The 26,441-nt window shown below is 43.4% G+C and overlaps 1 protein-coding gene across 1 annotated transcript; it reads right to left on the bottom strand.

The window, feature by feature from the left end:
* Window positions 1-75: 75 nt before the first annotated feature.
* Window positions 76-26,441, bottom strand: LOC110537106 (dematin). The gene is made up of 15 exons (XM_021622883.3): window positions 26,322-26,441; window positions 17,506-17,531; window positions 16,421-16,501; window positions 16,283-16,327; window positions 16,044-16,140; window positions 15,905-15,949; window positions 15,674-15,808; window positions 10,623-10,726; window positions 10,343-10,463; window positions 10,195-10,235; window positions 10,074-10,119; window positions 5,900-5,907; window positions 5,532-5,597; window positions 5,363-5,443; window positions 76-4,529 (listed from the first exon to the last, which is right to left on the bottom strand). The coding sequence occupies exons 2-15, from the start codon at window positions 17,512-17,514 to the stop codon at window positions 4,416-4,418; spliced, it is 993 nt and encodes a 330-aa protein (XP_021478558.2). The 5' UTR covers window positions 17,515-17,531; window positions 26,322-26,441; the 3' UTR covers window positions 76-4,415.

Below are 26,441 nucleotides of genomic sequence, written 5' to 3'. Positions count from 1 at the left end.
TTTGTTGAATGACAAAGGACAGTGTTTTCTATACAGCTAGATTTGTTGTCATATGTTAAATGTAATTAAAACAAATAATACAACACTTATTTTATTCATTTTCCAAATTCAGCATATACACTAGGTTTGGGAGGTAGGGATTACGGGTCTTGTTCTGGGTGGGATTTAGAATGGTAATCATTTCTGATGTTCTTCATGCCAGGAATGTCCTACTGGTCTCAGAATCTTTTCTACGATCTTAGAGCCTGTTTCTGATTTGAGAATAACCACGAAAATATCGCTGTTCTGTTTTGAGAGAATCATTTTCAGATTAATACAATAATATTTGTCAACCTCAGTCATGGGTTCACACCAGGAAATATATTAACGTGAATAAAAAGCTACTAATACACAACAACATTTCTATAAAACATGAACCATGGTCGATCAATCATGTAAAAACAAATCACAGTGATAATGTGAAGTTTGAACACACAGTGCATTCGGAAAGTATTCAGACCCCTCAACTTTCTCCACATTTTGTTACATTACAGCCTTATTAAATTGTTTTTCCCACTCAATCTACACACAATACCCCATAACGACAAAGCAAAATCAGGTTTTTAGAAATGTTGCCAATTTATTAAAAATTAAAAACAGAAATACCTTATTTACACCATTTGCTATGAGACCCAAAATTGAGCTCAGGTGCATCCTGTTTCCATTGATTTTACTTGAGATGTTTCTACAACTTTATTGGAGTCCACCTGTGGTAAATTCAATTGATTGGATATGATTTGGAAAGGCACACACCTGTCTATATAAGGTCCCACAGTTGACGGTGCATGTCAGAGCAAAAACCAAGCCATGAGGTCGAAGAAATTGTCCGTGGAGCTCCGAGACAGGATTGTGTTGAGGCACAGATCTGGGGAAGGGTACCAAAACATCTGCAGCATTAAAGGTTCCCAAGAACACAGTGGCCTCCATCATTCTTAAATGGAAGAAGTTTGGAACTACCACCACTCTTCCTAGAGCTGGCCTCCCGGACATACTGAGTAATCAGAGGAGAAGGGCCTTGGTCAGGGAGGTGACCAAGAACCCGATGGTCACTGACAGAGCTCCAGAGTTCCTCTGTGGAAATGGGAGAACCTTCCAAAAGGACAACCATCTCTGCAGCACTCCACCAATCAGGCCAATATGGTAGAGTGGCCAGACAGAAGCCACTCCTCAGTAAAAGGCACATGACAGCCCACTTGGAGTTTGCCAAAAGGCACCTAAAAGACTCTGACCAGGAGAAACAAGATTCTCTGGTCTGATGAAACCAATTATTTGGCCTCAATGCCAAGTAACACGTCTGGAGGAAACCAGGAACTGCTCATCTCCTGGCCAATACCATCCCAACAGTGAAGCATGGTGGTGGCAGTATCATGCTGTGGGGATGTTTTTCAGCGGCAGGGACTGGGAGACTAGTCAAGGTCAAGAGAAAGATGAACAGAGCAAAGTACAGAGAGATCCTTGATGAAAACTTGCTCCAGAGTGTTCAGCGCCTCATACTGGGGCAAAGGTCCACCTTCCAACAGGACAACGACCATAAGCACACAGCGAAGACAATGCAGGAGTGGCTTCGGGACCAGTCTCTGAATGTCCTTGAGTAGCAAAGCCAGAGCCTGGACTTGAAACCGATTGAACATCTCTGGAGAGACCTGAAAATAGCTGTGCATTCAACCTGACAAGAACTTGAGAGGATCTGCAGAGAAGAATGGGAGAAACTCCCCAAATACAGGTGTGCCAAGCTTGTTGTGTCATACCCAAGAAGACTCAAGGCTATAATCACTGCCAAAGGTGCTTCAACAAAACACTGAGTAAAGGGTCTGAATACTTACAGTGGGGAGAACAAGTATTTGATACACTGCCGATTTTGCAGGTTTCCCTACTTACAAAGCATGTAGAGGTCTGTCATTTTTATCATAGGTACACTTCAACTGTGAGAGACGGAATCTAAAATCCAGAAAATCACATTGTATGATTTTTAAGTAATTAATTAGCATTTTCTTGCATGACATAAGTATTTGATCACCTACCAACCAGTAAGAATTCCGGCTCTCACAGACCTGTTAGTTTTTCTTTAAGAAGCCCTCCTCTTCTCCACTCATTACCTGTATTAACTGCACCTGTTTGAACTCGTTGCCTGTATAAAATACACCTGTCCACACACTCAATCAAACAGACTCCAACCTCTCCACAATGGCCAAGACCAGGGATCTGTGTAAGGACTTCAGGGATAAAATTGTAGACCTGCAGAAGGCTGGGATGGGCTACAGGACAATAGGCAAGCAGCTTGGTGAGAAGGCAACAACTGTTGGCGCAATTATTAGAAAATGGAAGAAGTTCAACATGACGGTCAATCACCCTTGGTCTGGGTCTCCATGCAAGATCTCACCTCGTGGGGCAGCAATGATCATGAGGAAGGTGAGGGATCAGCCCAGAACTACACGGCAGGACCTGGTCAATGATCTGAAGAGAGCTGGGACCACAGTCTCAAAGAAAACCATTAGTAACACACTACGCCGTCATGGATTAAAATCCTGCAGCGCACGCAAGGTCCCCCTGCTCAAGCCAGTGCATGTCCAGGCCCGTCTGAAGTTTGCCAATGACCATCTGGATGATCCAGAGGAGGAATGGGAGAAGGTCATGTGGTCTGATGAGACAAAAATATAGCATTTTGGTCTAAACTCCACTCGCCGTGTTTGGAGGAAGTAGAAGGATGAGTACAACCCCAAGAACACCATCCCAACTGTGAAGCATGGAGGTGGAAACATCATTCTTTGGGGATGCTTTTCTGCAAAGTGGACAGGATGACTGCACCGTATTGAGGGGAGGATGGATGGGGCCATGTATCGCGAGATCTTGGCCAACAACCTCCTTCCCTCAGTAAGAGCATTGAAGATAGGTCGTGGCTGGGTCTTCCAGCATGACAACGACCCGAAACACACAGCCAGGGCAACTAAGGAGTGGCTCCGTAAGAAGCATCTCAAGGTCCTGGAGTGACCTAGCCAGTCTCCAGACCTGAACCCAATAGAAAATCTTTGGAGGGAGCTGAAAGTCCGTATTGCCCAGCGACAGCCCCAAAACCTGAAGGATCTGGAGAAGGTCTGTATGGGGGAGTGGGCCAAAATCCCTGCTGCAGTGTGTGCAAACCTGGTCAAGAACTACAGGAAACGTATGATCTCTGTAATTGCAAACAAAGGTTTCTGTACCAAATATTAAGTTCTGCTTTTCTGATGTATCAAACACTTATATCATGCAATAAAATGCAAATTAATTACTTAAAAATCATACAATGTGATTATCTGGACTTTTGTTTTAGATTCCGTCTCTCACAGTTGAAGTGTACCTATGATAAAAATGACAGACCTCTGCATGCTTTGTAAGTAGGAAAACCTGCAAAATCGTCAGTGTATCAAATCCTTGTTCTCCCCACTGTATGTAAACATATGTTTTTTTAAATCCATTTAAGAATAGGGCTGTAACGTAACAATGTGGAAAAAAGAGAAGGTCTGAATACTTACCAAATGCACTGTAGATTTACTATGAAAATTATAACATTTTCACATTTCTAAGTGTATTAAAAGCAGTGATAATTATTGTGTGGCTAGATAGTGTGTGCGCAGTATGTACATCTATGTGTGTGTGTGTGTGTATGTGGTGGGGAGGCAGTAGATACTATTCTCAATGCTTATGATCAGGTCGGTTAGGATTAGGGGTAAGACTTGGGTCAGGCTTGTCTCTGTACTGATGCTCTATATCAAAGCCAGTGAGACTAGGGCCCAGATTCAATCAGATCCAGCATTAACCGGCGACAGCAGACCCTCGCATAGCTGATGTTTTAGAGGTGTAACTAAGTTGGAGCTGTCAAAACGTGATCAGCTGCTCTTGATCAATGTCACGCAGCCGCACCCATCAGAATGTAGGCCATATAGAAATTATGACGCTCAAATTGAAAATCACTAAACTAAATGATGGTTTCTATCATCCTAATGGAGGTGTAGATTACATCTCACATTCCAGTGTTCCAACTTGTAAACAAGGCTACATGGTATTTCTCTTAATGCAACTCTGTGCAACCAATGGCAATGTCGCTTTAGGTAGAATGCCAGGAGGCGCTTGTGGATTTGACAGCTCTCGTGCAGTTCTTCTACCTCTGACACCTCCAAAACGACCTCTATGCAGATGTCGTCAAAAGCGGATCTGATTGAATAGAGCCCTAGAGGATACGACGGGAACATACAGGTAGAATATGGCTACAGTGATATAGGACTAGTTAGGATGTGATATTTTTATGGTTAGTTAGGGTGTGATAGTTTGGTGTTGTGGGGTATTCTTCGTTAGGCAGTGGAGCGGTTCCTGTTTTCTGTGAAGGATGAGGTCACTTTCTGCTAGAAAAGTTGAACATTCTTTTTCAAATGATTTCGTTTCCATAGTGACAGACGGTCGAACTCGGCGATGGGCATTCCGAACAGACGCTCAAAGTCCTCAGGAGACAGGTGTCTCTGAGGAGAAAGACGCACACGCTTAGTAACACATAGGCAAACACACAGATACACACATATAGTTGAAGTCGGAAGTTTACATACACCTTAGCCAAATTCATTTTTAAACTCAGTTTTTCACAATTACTGATATTTAATCCTAGTAAAAAGTCCCTGTCTTAGGTCAGATAGGATCACCACTTTATTTTAAGAATGTGAAATGTCAGAATAATAGTAGAGAGTGATTTATTTCAGCTTTTATTTCTTTCATCACATTCCCAGTGAGTCAGAAGTTTACATACACTCAATTAGTATTCGGTAGCATTGCCTTAAATTGTTTAACATTGTGGGTAGCTTTCCACAAGCTTCCAAAGTACGTTCATCTCTAGGAGACAGAACATGTCTCCTTCCTGAGCAGTATGACGGCTGCATGGTCCCATGGTTTATACTTGCGTACTATTGTTTGTACAGATGAACGTGGTACCTTGAAATACATCCACAGGTACACCTCCAATTGACTCAAATGAGTCAATAAGCCTATCAGAAGCTTCTAAAGCCATGACATCATTTTCTGTAATTTTCCAAGCTGTTTAAAGGCACAGTCAACTTAGTGTATGTAAACTTCTGACCCACTGGAATTGTGATACAGTGAATTGCAAACAATTGTTGGAAAGGTTACTTGTGTCATGCACAAAGTAGATGTCCTAACCCACTTGCCAAAATTATAGTTCGTTAACAAGAAATGTGTGGAGTGGTTGAAAACAAGTTTTAATTACTCCAACCTAAGTGTATGTAAACTTCTGACTTCGACTGTACATTTGAGTAATAACACACATATGTACACGCACACACACCTCCAGTCTGGTACGGTCCACGCCTGGCGGCAGATTGCAGCGCCCTCTATGTGTGACTATGAGCATTTCATATGGGTAGATCTGAGGAGAACACACAGTTCTGGCTGGGTCTTTATATATATTTTTGCCTGTGTGCATGAATGCGTGGTGCGTATTCACCAGTGCTCACCTTCTGTTCCAGCATACTTGGCAGTGACTTTCCTCTGTCCATCCTTTCCCGCGGTGCCTCTCCTTTCTAGACACACACACACACACACACACACACACACACACACACACACACACACACACACACACCGTTTGTGTAATCCAAATGCGTTGGAGGTAGATAGATATGACTTGAGCAGAGGGAAGAGTCGGTATGAAAATAAGGCCGGGATTCAGCCTGACCACGCTTGTAGACAACACAGCTTTTAAAAAGGCAATGTTATCGCTTTCGTGGAGATCGCATGTCAAGGCTACAGATGTGGGCTCAATTAGATATTAAAGCAGATCTGGTGCTGATCAGAATAAATCCTGGCATAACAACACCCTTACCTGTTCAGCTGCACAACACAACAGGGAGAGACAAGAGAAAAGAAGATAATTACATACTTATATTCAACATATAAAAGGCTGTAGATATACACTTTAATATACACTCAGTGGCCAGTTTATTAGGTACACCACCCTGTTCATGAAAATAGTTTGCTCCTACAGACAGTGAGTTACATGGCTGTAGCTTGCTATATAAAGCAGGCATACAGGCATTGGGGCAAATAATGACACAGTACACAACTCCTCATTCCTTGTCACAGATGGGCTCCTGCAGCTGACGACCACACCAGGTTTTACTCCTATAAGCTAAAAACAAGAAGAAGCGTCTCCAGTGGGCACGCGATCACCTTCACTGGACAATTAAGGAGTGGAAAAACATTCTGATGGCAGAGTCAGGATTTGGCGTAAGCAAAATGAGTCCATGGCCCCATCCTGCCTGGTGTCAACAGAACAGGCTGGTGGCGGTGGTGTAATGGTGTGGGGAATGTTTTCCTGACACACGTTAGGTCCCTTAATACCAACTGAGCATCATTTGAACGCCACACCTTGTAGAATCCATTACCCACAGAATTTAGGCTGTTCTGGAGGCAACTGGCCACTGTGTGTATATACAGAACCAGTCAAAAGTTGACACACCAACTCATTCTAGGGTTTTTCTTTATTTTGACTATTTTCTACATTGTAGAACAATAGTGAAGACAAACTGAAATAACACATATGGAATCATGTAGTAAACCAAAAAAAAGTGTTAAAGCAAAATATATTTTATATTTGAGATTCTTCAAAGTAGCCACTCTTTGCCTTGATGACAGCTTTGCACACGTTTGGCATTCTCTCAACCAGCTTCATGAGGTAGTCACCTGGAATACATTTAAATTAACAGGTGTGCCTTGTTCAAAGTTAATTTGTGGAATTTCTTTCCTTCTTAATGTGTTTGAGCCAATCAGCTGTGTTGTGACAAGGTAGGGGTGGTATACAGAAGATAGACCGATTTGGTAAAAGACCAAGTCCATATTATGGCAAGAACAGCTCAAATAAGCAAAGAGAAACAACAGTCCATCATTACTTTAAGACATCCCAGTGGGTCAAAAGTTCAGTCAATATGGAACATTTCAAGAACTTTGAAAGTCTCTTCAGGTGCAGTCGCAAAAACCAAAAAGCGCTATGATGAAACTGGCTCTCATGAGGACCGCCACAAGAAAGGAAGACCCAAAGTTACCTCTGCTACAGAGGATACGTTCATTAGAGTTAACTCCAAATAAATGCTTCACAGAGTTCAAGTAACAGACAGATCTCAACATCAACTGTTCAGAGGTGACTGCGTGAATCAGGCCTTCATGGTCGAATTGCTGCAAATAAATCACAACATAAGGACACCAATAAAAAGAAGACTCTTGCTTAGGCAAAGAAACACGAGCAATGGACATTAGACCGGTGGAAATCTGTCCTTTAGTCTGATGAGTCCAAATTCAGAGATTTTTGGTTCCAACCGCCATGTCTTTGTGAGACACAGAGTAGGTGAACGGATGATCTCAGCATGTGTTGTTGCTACCTTGTGAAGAAAGGAGGAGGAGGTGTGATGGTGTGGGGGTGCTTTGCTGGTGACACTGTCGTGATTTATTTAGAAATCAAGGCACACTTAACCAGCATGGCTACTATAGCATTCAGCAGCGATACGCCATTCCATCTAGTTCGCGTTTATTTTGCGTCTACCATTTGTTTTTCAACAGGACAATGAGCCAAAACACATCTCCAGGCTGTGTAAGGGCTATTTGACCAAGAAGGAGAGTGATGCATCATATGACCTGGCCTCCACAATCACCTGTTCTCAACCCAATTGAGATGGTTTGGACTGCAGAGTGAAGGAAAAGCAGCCAACAAGCGCTCAACATATGTGGGAAGTCCTTCAAGACTGTTGGAAAAGCATTCCTCATGAAGCTGGTTGAGAGAATGCCAAGAGTGTGCAAAGCTGTCATCAAGGCAAAGGGTGGCTACTTTGAAGAATCTCAAATATAAAATATATTTTGATTTGTTTAACACTTTTTGGTTACTACATGATTCCTTATGTGTTAATTCATAGTTTTAATGTCTTCACTATCATTCTACAATGTAGAAAATTGTAAAAATAAAGAAAACACTTGAATGAGTAGGTGTGTCCAAACTTTTGACTGGTACTGTATATATGCAGTGCATTCAGAAAATATTCAGAACCCTTGACTTTTTCCACATTTTGTTGCGTTATTCTAAAATTGATTAAAATGTGGGTTAACTGCCTTGTTCAGGGGCAGAACAACAGATGTTTACCTTGTCAGCTCGGGGATTTGATCTTGCAACCTTTCGGTTACTAGTCCAACGCTCTAACCACTAGGCTACCTGCCGCCCCTTTATTCAGTACTTTGTTGAAGCACCTCAGCGATTACAGCCTCGAGTCTTCTTGGGTATGACGCTACAAGTTTGGCACACCTGTATTTGGGGAGTTTCTCCCATTCTTCTCTGCAGGTCCTCTCAAGCTCTATCAGGTTGGATAGGGCGAGCCGCTGCACAGCTATTTTCAGGTCTCTCCAGAGATTTTCAATCGGGTTCAAGTCCAGCCTCTGGCTGGGCCACTCAAGGACATTCAGAGACTGGTCCCGAAGCCACTCCTGCATTGTCTTGGCTGTGTGCTTAGGGTCATGGTCTTGTTGGAAGGTGAACCATTGCCCCATTCTGAGGTCCTGAGCACTGTGGAGCAGGTTTTCATCAAGGATATCTCTGTACTTTGCTCTGTTCATCTTTTCCTTGATCCTGACTAGTCTCCCAGTCCCGCCGCTGAAAAACGCCACCACCCCGCTTAACCGTAGAGATGGTGCCAGGTTTCCTAAAGCAGTGACACTTTGCATTCAGGCCATAGAGTTCAATCTTGGTTTCATCAGACCAGATAATCTTGTTTCTTTTGGGTGACTTTTGGCAAACTCCAAGCAGGCTATGTGTGCATTTGACTGAGAAGTGGCTTCTGTCTGGCCACTCTACCATAAAGGCCTGATTTTTGGAGTACTGCAGAGATGGTTGTCCTTCTGGAAGGTTCTCCCATCTCCACAGAGGAACTCTGGAGCTCTGTCATTGACCATTAAGAGTTCTTCGTTATCTTCCTGACCAAGGCCCTTCTCCCCCGATTGCTCAGTTTGGCCGAGCGGCCAGCTCTAGGAAAAGTCTTGGTGGTTCCAAACATCTTCCATTTAAGAATGATGAGGCCACTGTATTCTTGGGGACCTTCAATGCTGCATAAATGTTTTGGTACCCTTCCCTAGATCTATGCCTCAACACAGTCCTGTCTTGGATTTCTACGGACAATTCCTTCGACCTCATGGCTTGGGGTTTGGTCTGACATGCACTTTCAACTGTGGGACCTTATATAAACAGGTGTGTGACTTTCCAAATCATGTCCAATCAATTGAATTTACCACAGGTGGACTCCAATCAAGTTGTAGAAACATCAAGGATGACCAATAGAAACAGGATGCACCTGAGCTCAATTTACAGTCTCATAGCAAAGGGTTTGAATACTTACATACATAAGACAAGGTTTTATATTTTTTATAAATTAGCAACATTTTCTAAAAACTTGTTTTCACTTTGTCATTATGGGGTATTGTGTATAGATTGGATTAGGAAAATATTTTATTTAATACATTTTAGAATAAGGCTGTAACATAACAAAATGTGGAAAAAGTCAAGGGGTCTGAATACTTTCCGAATGCACTGTGTGTGCATTTTGTTGTTTCAGCCTGAATTCAAAATGGATTAAATTGATTTTTTTACCCATCTACACACAATACTCCATAATGACAAATTTTGTGAATCAATCAATAATTATAATTTATACAATTCTTCATGCGCTGTCAAGTTGGTTGTTGATCATTGCTAGACAGCCATTTTCAAGTCTTACCATAGGTGCTCTTCTTTGCGAGGCATTGGAAAACCTCTCTGGTCTTTGTGGTTGAATTTTTGTTATGAATTCACTGTTTGACTGAGGGTCCTTACAAATAATTATATGTGTGGGGTACAGAGATGAGGTAGACATTATGGGGTATTGTATGTGACCAGTGACACAAAATCGTAATTTGGTGAAACTGATTGTGTAGGTCCTACTTCACTACTACAACTGTTTTTATAATACATGATAAATGTAGCCTACCTGTTTTGCCCTGATTTCCCTCTGTAGTGAACTCTGCAGACTGCATCTGCACAGAGGTAAACACATATAAATCCTCACGCACACACTTACTGCAACACATGCAAACACACTGTACACTCACCCTGGTCAGACCTGAGCTGGAGGGCACCTTCAAGGAGAAACCTGAAGACATCAGAGCAACCAATCAGAATCAGGTTCTAGCACACACACACACACACACACACACACACACACACACACACAGACACACACAATGGACTGTAACTTACTTGTGTGCATGTGTGTTCTGTCTGGCAGTGACTGCGTCTTCCTGCGGCCAATGTCAAGTAGAGCCTTCTCCTGCTCCTCCTTCTCCTCCTTCAGGATCAGCCTGCCCAGGTTAGACTTGATCTGGCACACACGCCACACACACAAACACACCCATGCACACCATCAATCGATAAATATTGATTAGTGAAGACGGTAAAACTTCCTATGATAATATACTGTATATACTGAATAAGCACTTATGTAATACATTACGAATAAGGAATCCATGTCAAGAGTTACCTTGTGGAGCTCCTGCTCCTGTAGTGTCTTGGCGTCACTAGTCAGGACTTCAAACTCATCCTTCCCCTCTTCCTCTTCCTCCTTCCTCTTCCTCCACTCGATCTCTGTGGCAACAACAGGAGAGGTCAGACCACACACTACTTCTACCTATCCAATCACGTGTGTGTGTGTGTGTGTGTGTGTGTGTGTGTGTGTGTGTGTGTGTTTGGTTTTTCTATCCTTGTAGGGACCGGAAGTCCTCACAAGGATGGTAACTCAAGGAAATTTGTGGGGACATTTCGCTGGACCCCACAAGGAAAAAGGCTATTTGAGGCTTAAGGCTACTTACTACAAGCTTCACTCCGTTCATGTGCGTGGAGTGGGAATTTTGGAACAGCAGACATCTTTTGGTAGCATGATATTCTCACCAGTCCCACTCCCATTCATAAGGGGGCGATAGCAAAGTTTTTTATTTCTGTTATTTCATTTTGTGAAGTGTTGCCGCCTTCCCTTGCTAGTAGTAGCTAGCTGACAGCCTGGCTATAACCTGATGAAGACAGCTTGTCTGTCGAAACCTTGGTTATTAAATTATTGCATCTGAGCTCCTAGAGTGTGTGGCTCTCTTTTAATTATTAAAGTGTTCTACTCCGCTAGCCAGCACCTCGCCTAAATATGTGTGCGTTTCTTTTGCCTCTAGATTAGCCTGGCTAAAAACACAGCAAGCTAGCTGGGACACTCTTTTCATGCCACTTCGATAAAAAGGGATTTTCGTAGCAGGTTAGAAGAGCATTTTTGCTAACCCTAACCCTTTTCCTAACCTCAGTCTCCTAACCTGCTACGTTAATTATCCTAACCGGATACGTTAATTCTACTAACCTGCTCCGTAAGTTCTCCTAACCTGCTATGAAAAAGTAACTTTGGTTTCAAAGTGGCGTGAAATGAGTGTTTAACCATGGCACTGTATAATGTATCATGTGAAATAAATCTGATTTATAATTTAAAAAATATGCCCTGGCAAATATACTTATACAGTGCCTTCGGGAAGTATTCAGACCCCTTGACTTTTTCCACATTTTGTTACATTACAGCCTTATTCTAAAATGTATTACAGTTTTTTCCCCTCATCAATCTACACATAATACCCCATAATGACAAAGCAAAAACTGGTTTTTAGAAATGTTTGCAAATTTATGCCGGTGTAACCTAAAACATTATCCCAGTTTGATATGCTGCTTGTGTATTCATTCTGATATCAGAAAAAAATAGAAAATCATGTTTTGGTCACAGAGAAAAAAAGCACATGGCTAGCTAGCTGGCTACAACAGGTTCTACCATTTCACACTAGCCTGGAATCACTGGTTATTACTTGTATACAAAATACCTTTTGGGGTGAGATTACTACTACACTGATGAATAGCCTATAGATCAGATCAAGGAACCAAGCGACAACACTGCCACAACGGCTGCGAAAGGAATGATAAGGCGTCTCTCAATTTTCAGGTAGTACAAAGGCTCCGTCCGTATTACAAGGCTCCGTCCCTTTTGTGACGAAAAACGACATTGCAACACTCCATACCGCCCAGGTTTACAATTATGGCTAGAATTAGGGTTAGGAGTTAAGACAATTTATGGACATTCACAATGTATTTGTATTTTTTATGGGTCCCCATTAGCTGCTGCCAAGGCATCTGCTTCTCTTCTTGGGGTCCGGGCAAAATTAAAATCAGTTTAATTTTAAAATCATTACAATACATTCATAACAGATTTCACAACACACTAAGTGTGTGCCTTCAGGCCTCTACTCCACTACCACATATCTACAACACAAAATCCATGTGTACGTGTGTGTATAGTGCGTATGTTATCGTGTATGTGTATGCATATGTTTGTGTTGCTTCTCAGTCCCCGCTGTTCCATAAGGTGCATTTTTATAAATAAATAAAAATCTGATTCTACTGTTACCGGATGTGGAATAGAGTTCCATGTAGTCGTGGCTCTATGTAATACTGTGCACCTCCCATAGTCTGTTCTGGACTTGGGGACCGTGAAGAGACCTCTGGTGGCATGTCTTGTGGGGTATGCATGGGTGTCTGAGCTGTGTGCTAGTCGTTTAAACAGACAGCTCGGCGCGTTCAACATGTCAAAACCTCTCACAAATACAGGTAGTGATGAAGTCAATCTCTCCTCCAATTTGAGCCAGGAGAGATTGACATGCATATTATTAATGTTAGCTCTCTATGTATATCCAAGGGCCAGCCATGCTGTCCTGTTCGGAGCCAATTGCAATTTTCCTAAGTCACTCTTTGTGGCACCTGACCACACGACTGAACAGTAGTCCAGGTGCGATAAAACTAGAGCCTGTAGAACCTGCCTTGTAGATAGTGTTGTGAAGAAGGTAGAGTAGCGCTTTATTATGGACAGACTTCTCTCTATCTTAGCTAATGTTGTATCAATATGTTTTGACCATGACAGTTTAGGAACAATGTATGATGGTTGTTACAAGAAATAAGCTTATACGGACATGACTTTTTAACATACAGTAAATTGCTTTCACGTCTCTGACAATCACTCACAGCTAAATAGGAAAAACAATGTGCAGAAAGAGGTCATCTAAATGACCCGGAAGCCTGCTTCTTCCTAAGGATGAAAATATCATAGGCCTGCTACAAACTGTAAAGTTCATGGCATATATTATTAGCCATGCAGGCCAATTTGTTTAAATATATATTTTTATTTATTCCATCTTTATTTAACCAGGTAAGGTAGTTGAGAACAAGTTCTCATTTACAACTGCGACCTGGCCAAGATAAAGCACAGCAGTTCAACATATACAACAACACAGTTACACATGGAATAAACAAACATACAGTCAATAATACAGTAGAAAGAAGAAAAGTCTATATACAGTGAGTGCAAATGAGGTAAGTTAAGGCAATAAATAGGCCATGGTGGCAAAGTAATTACAATATAGCAATTAAAACCTGTTTGGGATAGGGGGCAGCATTTTCACTTTTGGATGAAATGCGTGCCCAGAGTAAACTGCCTCCTACTCGGTCCCAGATGCTAATATATGCATATTATTAGTAGTATTGGATAGAAAACACTCAGAAGTTTCTAAAAAAGTTTGAATGATGTCTGTGAGTATAACAGAACTCATATGGCAGGCGAAAACCTGAGAAAAATCCAACCAGGAAGTGGGAAATCTGAGGTTTGTAGTTTTTCAAAGCTTGGCCTACCGAATACACAGTGTCTGTGGTGTGAAGTTGCACTTCCTAAGGCTTCCACGAGATGTCAACCGCCTTTAGAAACTTGTTTCAGGCTTCTGCTATAAAGGAGGGGGGAATGGGAGCTGAATGAGTCAGGTGTCTGGCAGAGTGTCTCAGGCTCGTGACGCGCGGTCCCGACAGAGTTAGCTCTCGTTCCAGAGCTTTTCTACAGACAATGGAATTCTCCTGTTGGAACATTATTGAATTGGAACATTATTGAAGTTTTATGTTAAAAACATCCTAAAGATTGATTCCATACATCGTTTGACATGTTTCTACGACATGTAACAGAACTTTTAAAGTTTTTGTCTGGACGTAGTGCTCGCGCCTCATGAAGATGGATTACTGGGCTGAACACGCTAACAACAAGTGGCTATTTGAACATAAATGATGGACTTTATGGAACTTTATGGAACAAATCAGTCATTTATTGTCGAACTGGGATTCATGGAAGTGCATTCTGATGAAGATCATCAAAGGTAAGTGAATATTTCTAACTTCTGTTGACTCCAACATGGTGGATATTTCTTTTGCTGGATTGGGCTCTGAGCGCCGTACTCAGATTATGCTTTTTCCGTAAAGTTAAAAAAAATCTGACACAGCGGTTGCATTAAGGGGAGGTTTATCTTTAATTCTGTGAATAACACTTGTATCTTTTATCAATGTTTAATTATGAGTATTTCTGGGATTTGATGTGGCTATCTGCAAAATCACCAGATGTTTTGGAATCAAAACATTGCTGCACGTAACGCGCCAATGTTGCCTGGGATTTTTGGATATAAATATGCACATTATCGAACAAAACATATATGTATTGTGTAACATGAAGTCCTATGAGTGTGATCTGATGAAGATCATCAAAGGTTAGTGATTCATTGTATCTATATTTCTTCTTTTTGTGACTTCTATCTTTGGCTGGAAAAATGGCTGTGTGTTTTTGTGACTTGGCTCTGACCTAATATGTTGTGCTTTCGCTGTAAAGCCTTTTTGAAATCGGACACGATGGGTAGATTAACAAGAGGTTTATCTTTCATTTGCTGTATTGGACTTGTTAATGTGTGAACGTTACATATTTCAAAAAAATATTTTTGAATTTCAAGAGCTGACTTTTCAGCGGAATGTTGTCGAGGGGTTCCACTAGCGGAACGGTTAAACACTGGAATGGTAGATGTGCAGAAGATGAATGTGCAAGTAGTGATGCAAAGAGGCAAGATAAATAAATACATACAGTATGGGGATGAGGTAGTTGGATGGCCTGTTTACAGATGGGCTATGTTCAGGTGTAGTGATCTGTGAGCTGCTCTGACAGCTGGTGCTTAAATCTAGTGAGGGAGATGTGAGTCTCCAGTGATTTTTGCAGTTGTGCCCATACTCTCATCACTGGGGTCAGACAAAATCAGCAGGAAAACGTTCTAATCACCACCTTCAAAGCATTAAATGCAAAACACAACTTTTATCAACAGGTTTTGCAGCAGTACTTGGTTTGAATTAATCACACAGGTATTACTCAGGGATAACACACACCCCACCCCACCTGACAGATATGTGGTGGTGAGGAGCATCATAGGATGTTACTTTATTGGAGACTATGCATTGAGGGCAGAATCTTGAAAACTGTGTGAGTAACAACTGAGTATAAATCAGGGGTGGTAAACTCATTCCATAGGGTTAGGTGTTTGGGGTTAGGTATAGGTTAAGGGTTATAAGTTATTATTTTTAGGAAAAATATGATTTTGAATAGGAATCAATTGTCTGGTCCCCACAAGGATAGTAAAACAAACATGTATGTGGGTGCGTGTATCTTACCCATAGCAGCCAGTGAGGGAGGACAGGGCCAGTACTCTGTCTCTATCTTTGAGGGCAGGTTGGGGTCTGGTTTCTGAGCTGCTGGGAACTTAGATGACTGGATAATGCTGCCCATCACCTTCTGCTTGCTGACCTCTACAGACAGGGAGAGAAAGAATTACACACACACACACACAGGCTTACACAAATCTCAAAGTCTCAAAGCCAAACCCACACACAAATATACAGTACCCTGTTTAAAATTAGGCAGCTTCATGTAGATGTTGGCACCATTATCTGAAATAAAACACATAATTAGAAAAGTATGTGTGTGTGTGTGTTGGTGCACGTGTGTGTGTGTTTGTGTGTGCATACGTGCATGTGTGTGTACCTGGCCTGTGGAAATGCTGCTGTAGGGGAATGGATGTCTTTCGGAGCTGCATTGTGGAGCCGCCTGGAGACCCTCCATCCTCCCTACACACCTTCAGCTGAGAGAGAGAATAGAGAGAGAGTTAGTGCTGCTGGGTAACTGGATGAAGAGAAACACCTACACAGCGCAACACAGAGAAATAAAGGGAGGGGGAGACAGGGGAGATCAGGAAAGGAGAGAGGTCTGAAGAAGTGTCTTACCTCAGGAGAGGGAGGAGGATAGATGGAGGGAGGAGAGAGGGATCTCTGGGGATGGAAGAGGAGAACGCAGTCACATCACAATTCTCTTCCTAAACAGCCTTTATGAGTTACTTACTGTAACATGAATTGTGTGTGTACCTCTCTACGGGGCGTACGCACTGCATCTAGTGGTGAGTAGGTGAGGTGAGGTTGGTAGGTCATGAGATCTGGTCTCTCCACCTACAGAATAGCACAGTCTGTGGTGAATCACAAGCAAGCATGCTCCACATACACATCCAAGCTATCTGATTGGCCAGCAGTAAGCTTATAGGTGCACTTGATTTTCTCTCTAGGATTTTGCATGTGCTTAGCTCTTTTTTATTCTGAAAAACTCCCAGTCCTTAATGATTACAAGCATACCCATAACATGATGCAGCTACCACCATGCTTGAAAATATGGAGGGTGGTACCCAGTATTTTTTGCTGTATTACATGTTTTGGAATATTTTTATTCTGTACAAGCTTTCTTCTTTTCACTCTGTCAATTAGGTTAGTTTTGTGGAGTAACTACAATGTTGTTGATCCATCCTCAGTTTTCTCCTATCACAGCCATTCAAATCTGTTTTAAAGTCACCATTGGCCTTCCTCTCCGGCAACTGACTTAGGAAGGACGCCTGTCTCTTTGTAGTGACTGGGTGTATTGATACACCATCCAAAGTGTAATTAATAACTTCACCTTGCTCAAAGGGATATTCAATGTCTGCTTTTTAAAATGTTTACCCATCTACCAATAGGTGCCCTCATTTGTGAGGAATTTGAAAACCTCTCTGGTCTTTATGGTTGAATCTGTGTTTGATATTCACTGCTCGACTGAGGGACCTTACAGATGAGTGTATGTGTGGGGTACAGAGATGAGGTAGTCATTCAAAAATCATGATAAACACTATTATTGCACACAGAGTGAGTCCATGCAACTTATTATGTTATTCTCATGTTTACTCCTGAACGTATTTAGACTTTCCATAAAAAAGTGGTTGGATACTTATTGACTCAAGACATTTCAGCTTTTCATTATTAATTAACTTGTAAAAATTCTACTTTGACGTTAAGAGGTATTGTGTGTAGGCCATTGAGATTTTGTGTCACTGGCCTACACACAATACCTTCAGGTAACACAACAAAATGTGGAAAAGGTCAAGGGGTGTGAATACTTTCTGAAGGCCCTGTATGTTTGTGTGTTTTACCTTCTGCATGATGGTGGAAATCCTTCCTGTGGCTTAAACCAGATGGCAGAGAGATAGGCAGAGAGAGAGAGAGAGAGAGAGAGAGAGGGGAGAGAGAGAGAGGGGAGAGAGAGAGAGAGAGGAGAGAGAGAGAGGAGAGAGGAGAGAGAGGAGAGAGAGAGAGGAGAGAGAGAGAGGAGAGAGAGAGAGAGAGGAGAGAGAGAGAGGAGAGAGAGGAGAGAGAGAGGATAGAGAGAGAGAGAGAGAGAGGCAGAGAGAGAGGCAGAGAGAGAGGCAGAGAGGCAGAGAGAGAGAGGCAGAGAGAGAGGCAGAGAGGCAGAGAGAGAGAGAGGAGAGAGAGAGAGAGGAGAGAGAGGAGAGAGAGGAGAGAGGAGAGAGGAGAGAGAGAGAGAGAGAGAGAGAGAGAGAGAGAGAGAGAGGAGAGAGAGAGAGAGAGAGAGAGAGAGAGAGGCAGAGAGGCAGAGAGAGAGAGAGAGAGAGGGGGAGGCAGAGAGAGAGAGAGAGAGAGAGGGGGAGGCAGAGAGAGAGAGAGAGAGAGGGGGAGGCAGAGAGAGAGAGAGAGAGAGAGAGAGAGAGAGAAACAACTCAGAAGTAGAACAGTGATGTAGATAAGGAACAAGGTTCATAAAGCCTGTCTTTCTTACGGAGGATATTGTTGCCACTAAACTGTGTCCACATGCTCCTCACAACATCACACTCACACTAACCAACTCACAATAACCACGTTTCCATCCACAGTTTTTATGAGAGTAAAGTCACAGAGAAAAAAGAAATCAGGACAGATAATTTGTTCGTTCAACACGGTGGGATTTTTTTGTGTCTGTAAAATTAATTATGCGAGACATGGTGGTGGAAATGACTTTAAGCGCAAATATTGATATAAAAACCATCATATCCAAGTAAACTTGGAGTTACGCAACGATATGGTGTATGGTCCTCCCACTACAACTCAGGAAACCATGCAGTTTATGAGGCCTCAGATGAAATAACTCATGAACTTTCAATGGTGGTGAAAGTGCAAGGTGATGAGCTTGATGCTCCTTTCCAACAAATATTGAGGGTCTTATTCTGGTGACATGATCGATGCTTGACTGCCATTTGACAAATAAATATATTCTCACTCTCATCCATAATAATCTTATTATGAAGACTAGCCTACCCACACTGTATCTGTGAGCTGTTGGCTAGAGCACAAGTGCCAAGACCAGATAAGGCACATTTGCTATTAACACAACAGCTTTTGTGACAAAACTACCGGTATAGTTGGAAATGTGATGGAAACACATTGAAACTTCAGATTTTTACTCGGTACATGAAAACTTAAGCGATAAAGAACATTTTGTGTGCACTACGTCATCACGCACTGATTGGTCTCTGCAACAAGTCAGTTTGGTGGAAACACCACTGGTGGGAAAATGGGCATATTTTCTTTGTGGATTTTTAAATATTTGCATGAAAATGTGTAGCCAGTTGGATGGAAACCGAGCTCATGTCACACCGCACAAAAACACTGCCTTCAGGGCCTCCCAAGTGGCGCAGTGGTCTAAGGCACTGCATCACTACAGACCCGGGTTCGATCCCAGGCTGTATCGCAGCCGGCCGCAACAGGGAGACCCCATGAGGCAGCGCACAATTGGACCAGCATCATCTGGGTTAAGGGAGGGTTTGGCTGGCAGGAATGTCCTTGTCCCATTGCGCAATAGCGACAAGACAAACTACCAATTGGATATCGGGAGAAAACGGGGTAAAAAAGTACAACAAATAATAATATAAAAACAGCTTCAATAGTCACCCTACATGGTGTGTGACACACATACACTTCAATAGTCACCCTACATGGTGTGTGACACACATACACTTCAATAGTCACCCTACATGGTGTGTGACACACATACACTTCAATAGTCACCCTACATGGTGTGTGACACACATACACTTCAATAGTCACCCTACATGGTGTGTGACACACATACACTTCAATAGTCACCCTACATGGTGTGTGACACACATACACTTCAATAGTCACCCTACATGGTGTGTGACACACATACACTTCAATAGTCACCCTACATGGTGTGTGACACACATACACTTCAATAGTCACCCTACATGGTGTGTGACACACATACACTTCAATAGTCACCCTACATGGTGTGACACACATACACGAATGCACTTCAATAGTCACCCTACATGGTGTGTGACACACATACACTTCAATAGTCACCCTACATGGTGTGTGACACACATACACAAATGCACTTCAATAGTCACCCTACATGGTGTGTGACACACATACACTTCAATAGTCACCCTACATGGTGTGTGACACACATACACTTCAATAGTCACCCTACATGGTGTGTGACACACATACACTTCAATAGTCACCCTACATGGTGTGTGACACACATACACTTCAATAGTCACCCTACATGGTGTGTGACACACATACACTTCAATAGTCACCCTACATGGTGTGTGACACACATACACTTCAATAGTCACCCTACATGGTGTGTGACACACATACACGAATGCACTTCAATAGTCACCCTACATGGTGTGTGACACACATACACTTCAATAGTCACCCTACATGGTGTGTGACACACATACACTTCAATAGTCACCCTACATGGTGTGTGACACACATACACGAATGCACTTCAATAGTCACCCTACATGGTGTGTGACACACATACACGAATGCACGGAACTCCCTTCTATCTTATATAAGGGAAGTGAACCTTAAACCTGGTTTCAAAAAAAAAATAAAGCATGTGAGCTTATCTTTAATGTCTTTCTTGTTGTGTCGGACCACACTAAGACTAGCTGTCACTATTTGCGTCGGCTAATGGGGATCCTAATAAATCACAACATGTGATGAAAAGAAAGTCTTTAAACAAGTGAGAGTTAAGACTATCATTAGGGTTTTAAAGAAAGAGAGAAAGGGAGAGAGAATAGAGGAGGGTTAAAGGAGTCCCCATGAAGTCAGAGGCCTCCCTCACTTCTTCTTCCTTCTCCCTCGTCCCTCTTCTTCCTTCTCCCTCCATCTTTCTTCCTCCCCGCCCTCTTTTTCCTCTCCCCGCCCTCTTTTTCCTCTCCCCGCCCTCTTTTTCCTCTCCCTCCTCCACCCTCTTCCTCTCTCCTCCCTCTCTTCCTCTCCCTCCCTCTCTCTCTCCTCCCTCTCCCTCCTCTCTCTTCTGCCCCCTCCCTTCTCCTCCTCGCTCTTCTTCCTTCCCCCCTCTCTTCCTCCCTGCCTCTCTCTTCAACCTCTCTCTTCTGCCCCCCCCCCTCCCTTCTCCTCCTCGCTCTTCTTCCTTCCCCCCCTCTCTTCCTCCCTGCCTCTCTCTTCAACCTCTCTCTTCTGCCCCCCCCCCTCCCTTCTCCTCCTCACTCTTCTTCCTTCCCCCCCTCTCTTCCTCCCTGCCTCTCTCTTCAACCTCTCTCTTCTGCCCCCCCCCTCCCTTCTCCTCCTCGCTCTTCTTCCTTGCCCCCTCCTCTCTTCCTCCCCCACCCTCTACTTCCTCCCCCCTCTTCTCCCTCCTCCCTCTTCTCCCTTCCTCTTCCCCCTCTTTTTCCTCTCTCCCTCCCACTTCATCTCCCTCTTCCCCTCCCTCTCTTCCTCTCCCCACCCTCTCTCTCTCCTCTCCCCTCTCTCTCCTCCCTCTCTTCCTCTCCCTCCCTCTCTCTCTCCCCCTCCCTCTCTCCTCCCTCTCCCTCCCTGCCTCTCTTTAACCTCTCTCTTCTGCCCCTTCCCTTCTCCTCCTCGCTCTTCTTCCTTCCCCCCCTCTCTTCCTCCCTGCCTCTCTCTTCAACCTCTCTCTTCAGACCCCCCCTCCCTTCTCCTCCTCGCTCTTCTTCCTTCCCCCCTCCTCTCTTCCTCCCCCACCCTCTACTTCCTCCCCCCTCTTCCCTCTTCTCCCTTCCTCTTCCCCTTCTTTTTCCTCTCTCCCTCCTGCTTCATCTCCCTCTTCCCCTCCCCACACTCCTCTCTCCCCCTCTCTCTCTTCTCCCTCTCGTCCTCTCCCTCCCTCTCTCCCCTCCCTCTTCCTCTCTGCCTCTCTCTTCAACCTCCCTCTTCTTCCCCCCACCTTCTCCTCCTCACTTTTCTTCCTTCTCCCTCCCCCTCTCTTCCTCCCCCACCCTCTTGTTCCTCCCCCTCTCTCTCCCCTCCCTCTTCTGCCTCCCCCTCCCTCCTCTCCCTTCCCCCTCCTCCTTCCTCTCACTCTTCCTCCTTTCCCCTCTCCCTCTTCACTTCCTCCCCTCCTCCTTCTTCCTCTCCCCGCTTCCTCTCTTCCTCCCCTCCCTCCCCCTCCTTGCTCCCTTTTCCCACTTCCTCCCTTTCTTCTCTCTTCCTCCCCCTCTTCCTCCCCCTCTACCCCTCCCTTCTCCTCCTCACTTTTCTTCCTTCTCCCTCCCCCTCTCTTCCTCCCCCACCCTCTTGTTCCTCCCCTCTCTCTCCCCTCCCTCTTCTGCCTCCCCCTCCCTCCCTCTCTCCCTTCCCCCTCCTCCTTCCTCTCACTCTTCCTCCTTCCCCCTCCTCCCTTTCCCCTCTCCCTCTTCACTTCCTCCCCTTCTCCACTTCCTCCCCTCCTCCTCTCCCCCTTCTTCCTCTCCCCGCTTCCTCTCTTCCTCCCCTCCCTCCCCCTCCTTGCTCCCTCTTCCCACTTCCTCCCTTTCTTCTCTCTTCCTCCCTTTCTTCCTCCCCCCTCTTCCCCTCCCTCTCTTCCTCTCCCCTGGCTAGGTTGCTTCTCCCCACCTTCTCCCTAAAGTGCACTCGTTTGCCAGATTTCGTAAACCAGTCCATTCCATAATGATTCAGTAGCCCTCCCAGGCGTGTCGACCTCCCTCCCCTCTCCTGCCTCCTCCCCATCTCTTTTTCTCTCTAACTGAATTGTTTATCAGTCCAGTTTGTCAGGCTGACGCCCAGCCAGCCATCACCACGGTTACAGTCCCCCCACTAGGGAACATCCCCTTGGAGAGGCCTTCTCTCTTTCTCTGTGTCTGTCTTTCACCCCCAGTCCCTCCTTTGGCTGTTCTAAGACACACACAGTTACAGTGTAATTTACATTATCCAGAGCGACTAACATCTGTGTTTTCATCTTAACATAGCGACACACAAAGTTACAGTGTAATTTACATTATCCAGAGCGACTAACATCTGTGCATTCATCTTAACATAGCGACACACACAGTTACAGTGTAATTTACATTATCCAGAGCGACTAACATCTGTGTTTTCATCTTAACATAGCGACACACAGTTACAGTGTAATTTACATTATCCAGAGCGACTAACATCTGTGCATTCATCTTAACATAGCGACACACAGTTACAGTGTAATTTACATTATCCAGAGCGACTAACATTTGTGCATTGACCTCTACACCAGGCAGTACATCCAGGACCTCCACACCAGGCGGTGTCAGAGGAAGTCCCTAAAAATTGTCAAAGCCCCAGCCACCCCAGTCATAGACTGTTCTCTCTACTACCGCATGGCAAGCGACACCAGAGTGCCAAGTCTAGGACAAAAAGGCTTCTCAACAGTTTTTACCCCCAAGCCATAAGACTCCTGAACGGGTAACCAAATGGTTACCCGGACTATTTGCATTGTGTTTGCATTGCTTTTGGGACTCTTGTCCAGGTTAATCTCACTGTAGGTGATGGCTTTATTCTGGAAGGTTTGGGAATCGCTTCCTTTTAGGTGTTTGTAGAATTTAACAGCTCTTTTCTGGATTATGACAATTAGCGGGTATCGGACTAATTCTGCTCTTCATGCAATTTTTTGGTGTTTTACGTTGTACACAGAATATATTTTTGCATAATTCTGCATGAGGTCTCAATTTGGTATTTGTCCCTTTTAGTTAATTCTTGGTTGGTGAGCAAACCCCAGGCCTCACAACCATAATGGGCAATGGGTTCAATAACTGATTCTGATAACTGAAGTATATTTAGCCAGATCCTAATTGGTATGTCAAATTTTGTTAGTTTTGATGGCATAGATGACAGAATCTGTGCAAAAGCTCTAGGTGCTGCTGTAGGCCTGGGGACAGCACCAGATCATCAGCAAACAGTAGACATTTGACTTCAGATTCTAGTAGGGTGAGGCTGGGTCCTGCAGGCCATTCTAGTGCCCTCCCCACCTCGTTGATATACATGTTGAAGAGGGTGGGACTCAAGCTGCATCCCTGTCTCACCCCACAGCCCGATGGAAAAAAATGTGTTTTTTGCCAATTTTAACCGCACACTTATTGTTTGTGCACATGGATTTTATAATGTGATATGTTTTTCACCAAACACAGCTTTAAATCCATTTGGATAGCAGACCCTCATGCCAAACTGAGTCAAAAGCTTTTTTGAAATCAACGAAAGCATGAGAAGACTTTGCCTTTGTTTTGATTTGGTTCTTTGTCAATTAGGGTGTGCAAGGTGAATACATGGCCTTTTGTACGGGAATTTGGTAAAAAGCCAATTTGACATTTGCTCAATACATTGTTTTCACTGTGGAAATGTATGAGTCTGCTGTTAATGATAATGCAGGGGATTTTCCCAAGGCTGCTTTTGGCACATATCTCACGGCAGTTAATGCGGTCTCTCTGTCTTTCTCTATTTTGTTCAACCTAATCCAGTGATTGACATGAATTCTGTTAGGGTTGACAATTAGACTATACTTGCTATATTTTACTGTAAAAATAGGACTCCAGAGAGATGAATTACATACATCTTTATGTTCACTAATTTCATAGGCTAATTAATTTGGAGTTCAACACATGAGTGGAAACTTAAAACACATCAACTAGATCGCTAACCTTAAATATAATACCCACTGCTAGTAGCCATCCAACAGTAAATTGAATGTCCTAAAAAAAAAAAAAAAAACTTTAATATATTTTAGATTCTTCAAAGTAGCCATCCTTTGCCTTGATGACAGCTTTGCACACTCTTGGCATTCTCTCAACCAGCTTCACCTGGAATTATTTTCCAACAGTCTTGAAGGATTTCCCACATATGCTTGTTGGCTGCTTTTCCTTCACTCTGCAGTCCAACTCATCCCAAACCATCTCAATTGGGTTGAAGTTGGATGATTGTGAAGGCCAGGTCATCTGATGCAGCACTCCATCACTCTCCTTCTTGGTCAAATAGCCCTTACACAGCCTGGAGGTGTGTTGGGTCATTGTCCTTTTGAAAAACAAATGATAGTCCCACTAAGCTCAAACCAGGTGGGATGGCGTACTGCTGCAGAATGCTGTGGTAACCATGCTGGTCAAGTGTGCCTTGAATTCTAAATAAATCCCTGACAGTTTCACCAGAAAAACACCCCCAGACCATCACACTTCCACGCTTCACGATGGGAACCACACATGCGGAGATCATCCCCTCACCTACTCTGCGTCTCACAAAGACACGGCGGTTAGAACCAAAAATCTCAAATTTGGACTCATCAGACCAAAGGATAGATTTCCACCAGTCTAATGTCCATTGCTTGCGTTTCTTGGCGCAAGCAAGTCTCTTCATCTTATTGGTGTCCTTTGGTAGTGGTTTCTTTGCAGCAATTTGACCATGAAGGCCTGATGCACACAGTCTCATCTGAACAGTTGATGTTGAGATGTGTCTGTTACTTTAACTCTGAAGCATTTATTTGGGCTGCAATTTCTGAGGCTGGTAACTCTAATGAACTTATCCTCTGCAGCAGATATAACTCTGGGTCTTTCCTTTCCTGTGGTGGTCCTCATGAGAGCCAGTTTCATCATAGCGCTTTTTGGTTTTTGCGACTGCACTTGATGAAACTTTCAAAGTTCTGCATTGGCTGACCTTTATGTCTTAAAATAATGACTGTCTTCTCTTATTTGAGCTGTTCTTGCCATAATATGGACTTGGTCTTTTATCAAATAGAGCTATCTTCTGTTTACCACCCCTACCTTGTCACAACACAACTGATTGGCTCAAACGCATTAAGGAAAGAAATAGCACCAATTAACAACGCACACCTGTTAATTGAAATGCATTCCAGGTGCCTACCTCATGAAGCTGGTTGAGGCTGCCAAGAGTGTGCAAAGCTGTCATCAAGGCAAAGAGAGGCTAGTTAAGAATCTCAAGTATAAAATATATTTTGATTTGTTTAGCACTTTTTTGGTTACTACATGATTCCATATTTGTTATTTCATAGTTTTGATGGCTTCACTATTATTCTACAATGTAGAAAATAGTACAAATAAAGAAAAACCCTAGAATGAGTACTGAATATTAATAAATATGTGTGTGTGTGTCAATTTCTGATCAGCCCACACACCAAAATAATGGTGCAGCCCATCTGGCTTTTGTCAGAATTGCCTGATGGCCTATGCACCTTGGCTTGTCTGGCTAACGGTTATTGGTGTGGCTTTCATGGAGTCATATTTGCCTTATTGTTATGATAATTTTTTTTTACAATATAGCCTCATAAACATCGACGCAACAGATGAACATAAGCTCATATCGGCTATAGACTATTAGTACTAGATCACATACTGTAATGGCCTATCATATTATATCCTCCCTATCCAGTAGGCTTATAATAAGCACGTCATGCGGCCTTTCATCGATAAATTCGCACGACGGGGAATGAGAGGCGGTCTGGAAGACAATATCTTGAATTGTTTACATGAAAGGTGCTGAATAGACCCCATGAAAAAAGGATATAGGTTATTATTAACCCTTCCCAGACGACCTTACCACTCAGACCGACCTAGACTACAACAGTCCTTAGTCAAGTGTAACGTCTTTATAAACGTAACTAATAATACAATGGAATCAAATGATCTAATCTTACCTGCCAATCAATCCGCCGTCATCAACGAAATAACACTCCAGCTAGTGACGCGAACAGATCGAGCATTCCGAAATCCCATCAGTCCTGTGCCATGGGCGGGAGCCTGTCAATTTAAGCGCG

This window comes from Oncorhynchus mykiss, chromosome 12 (assembly GCF_057628025.1).
Source record: "Oncorhynchus mykiss isolate SJ-2025 chromosome 12, ASM5762802v1, whole genome shotgun sequence".
Taxonomy (NCBI): Eukaryota; Metazoa; Chordata; class Actinopteri; order Salmoniformes; family Salmonidae; genus Oncorhynchus; species Oncorhynchus mykiss.
The sequence above is the reverse complement of the archived record's forward strand: the minus strand, read 5'-3'. Positions and strand labels throughout refer to the sequence as shown.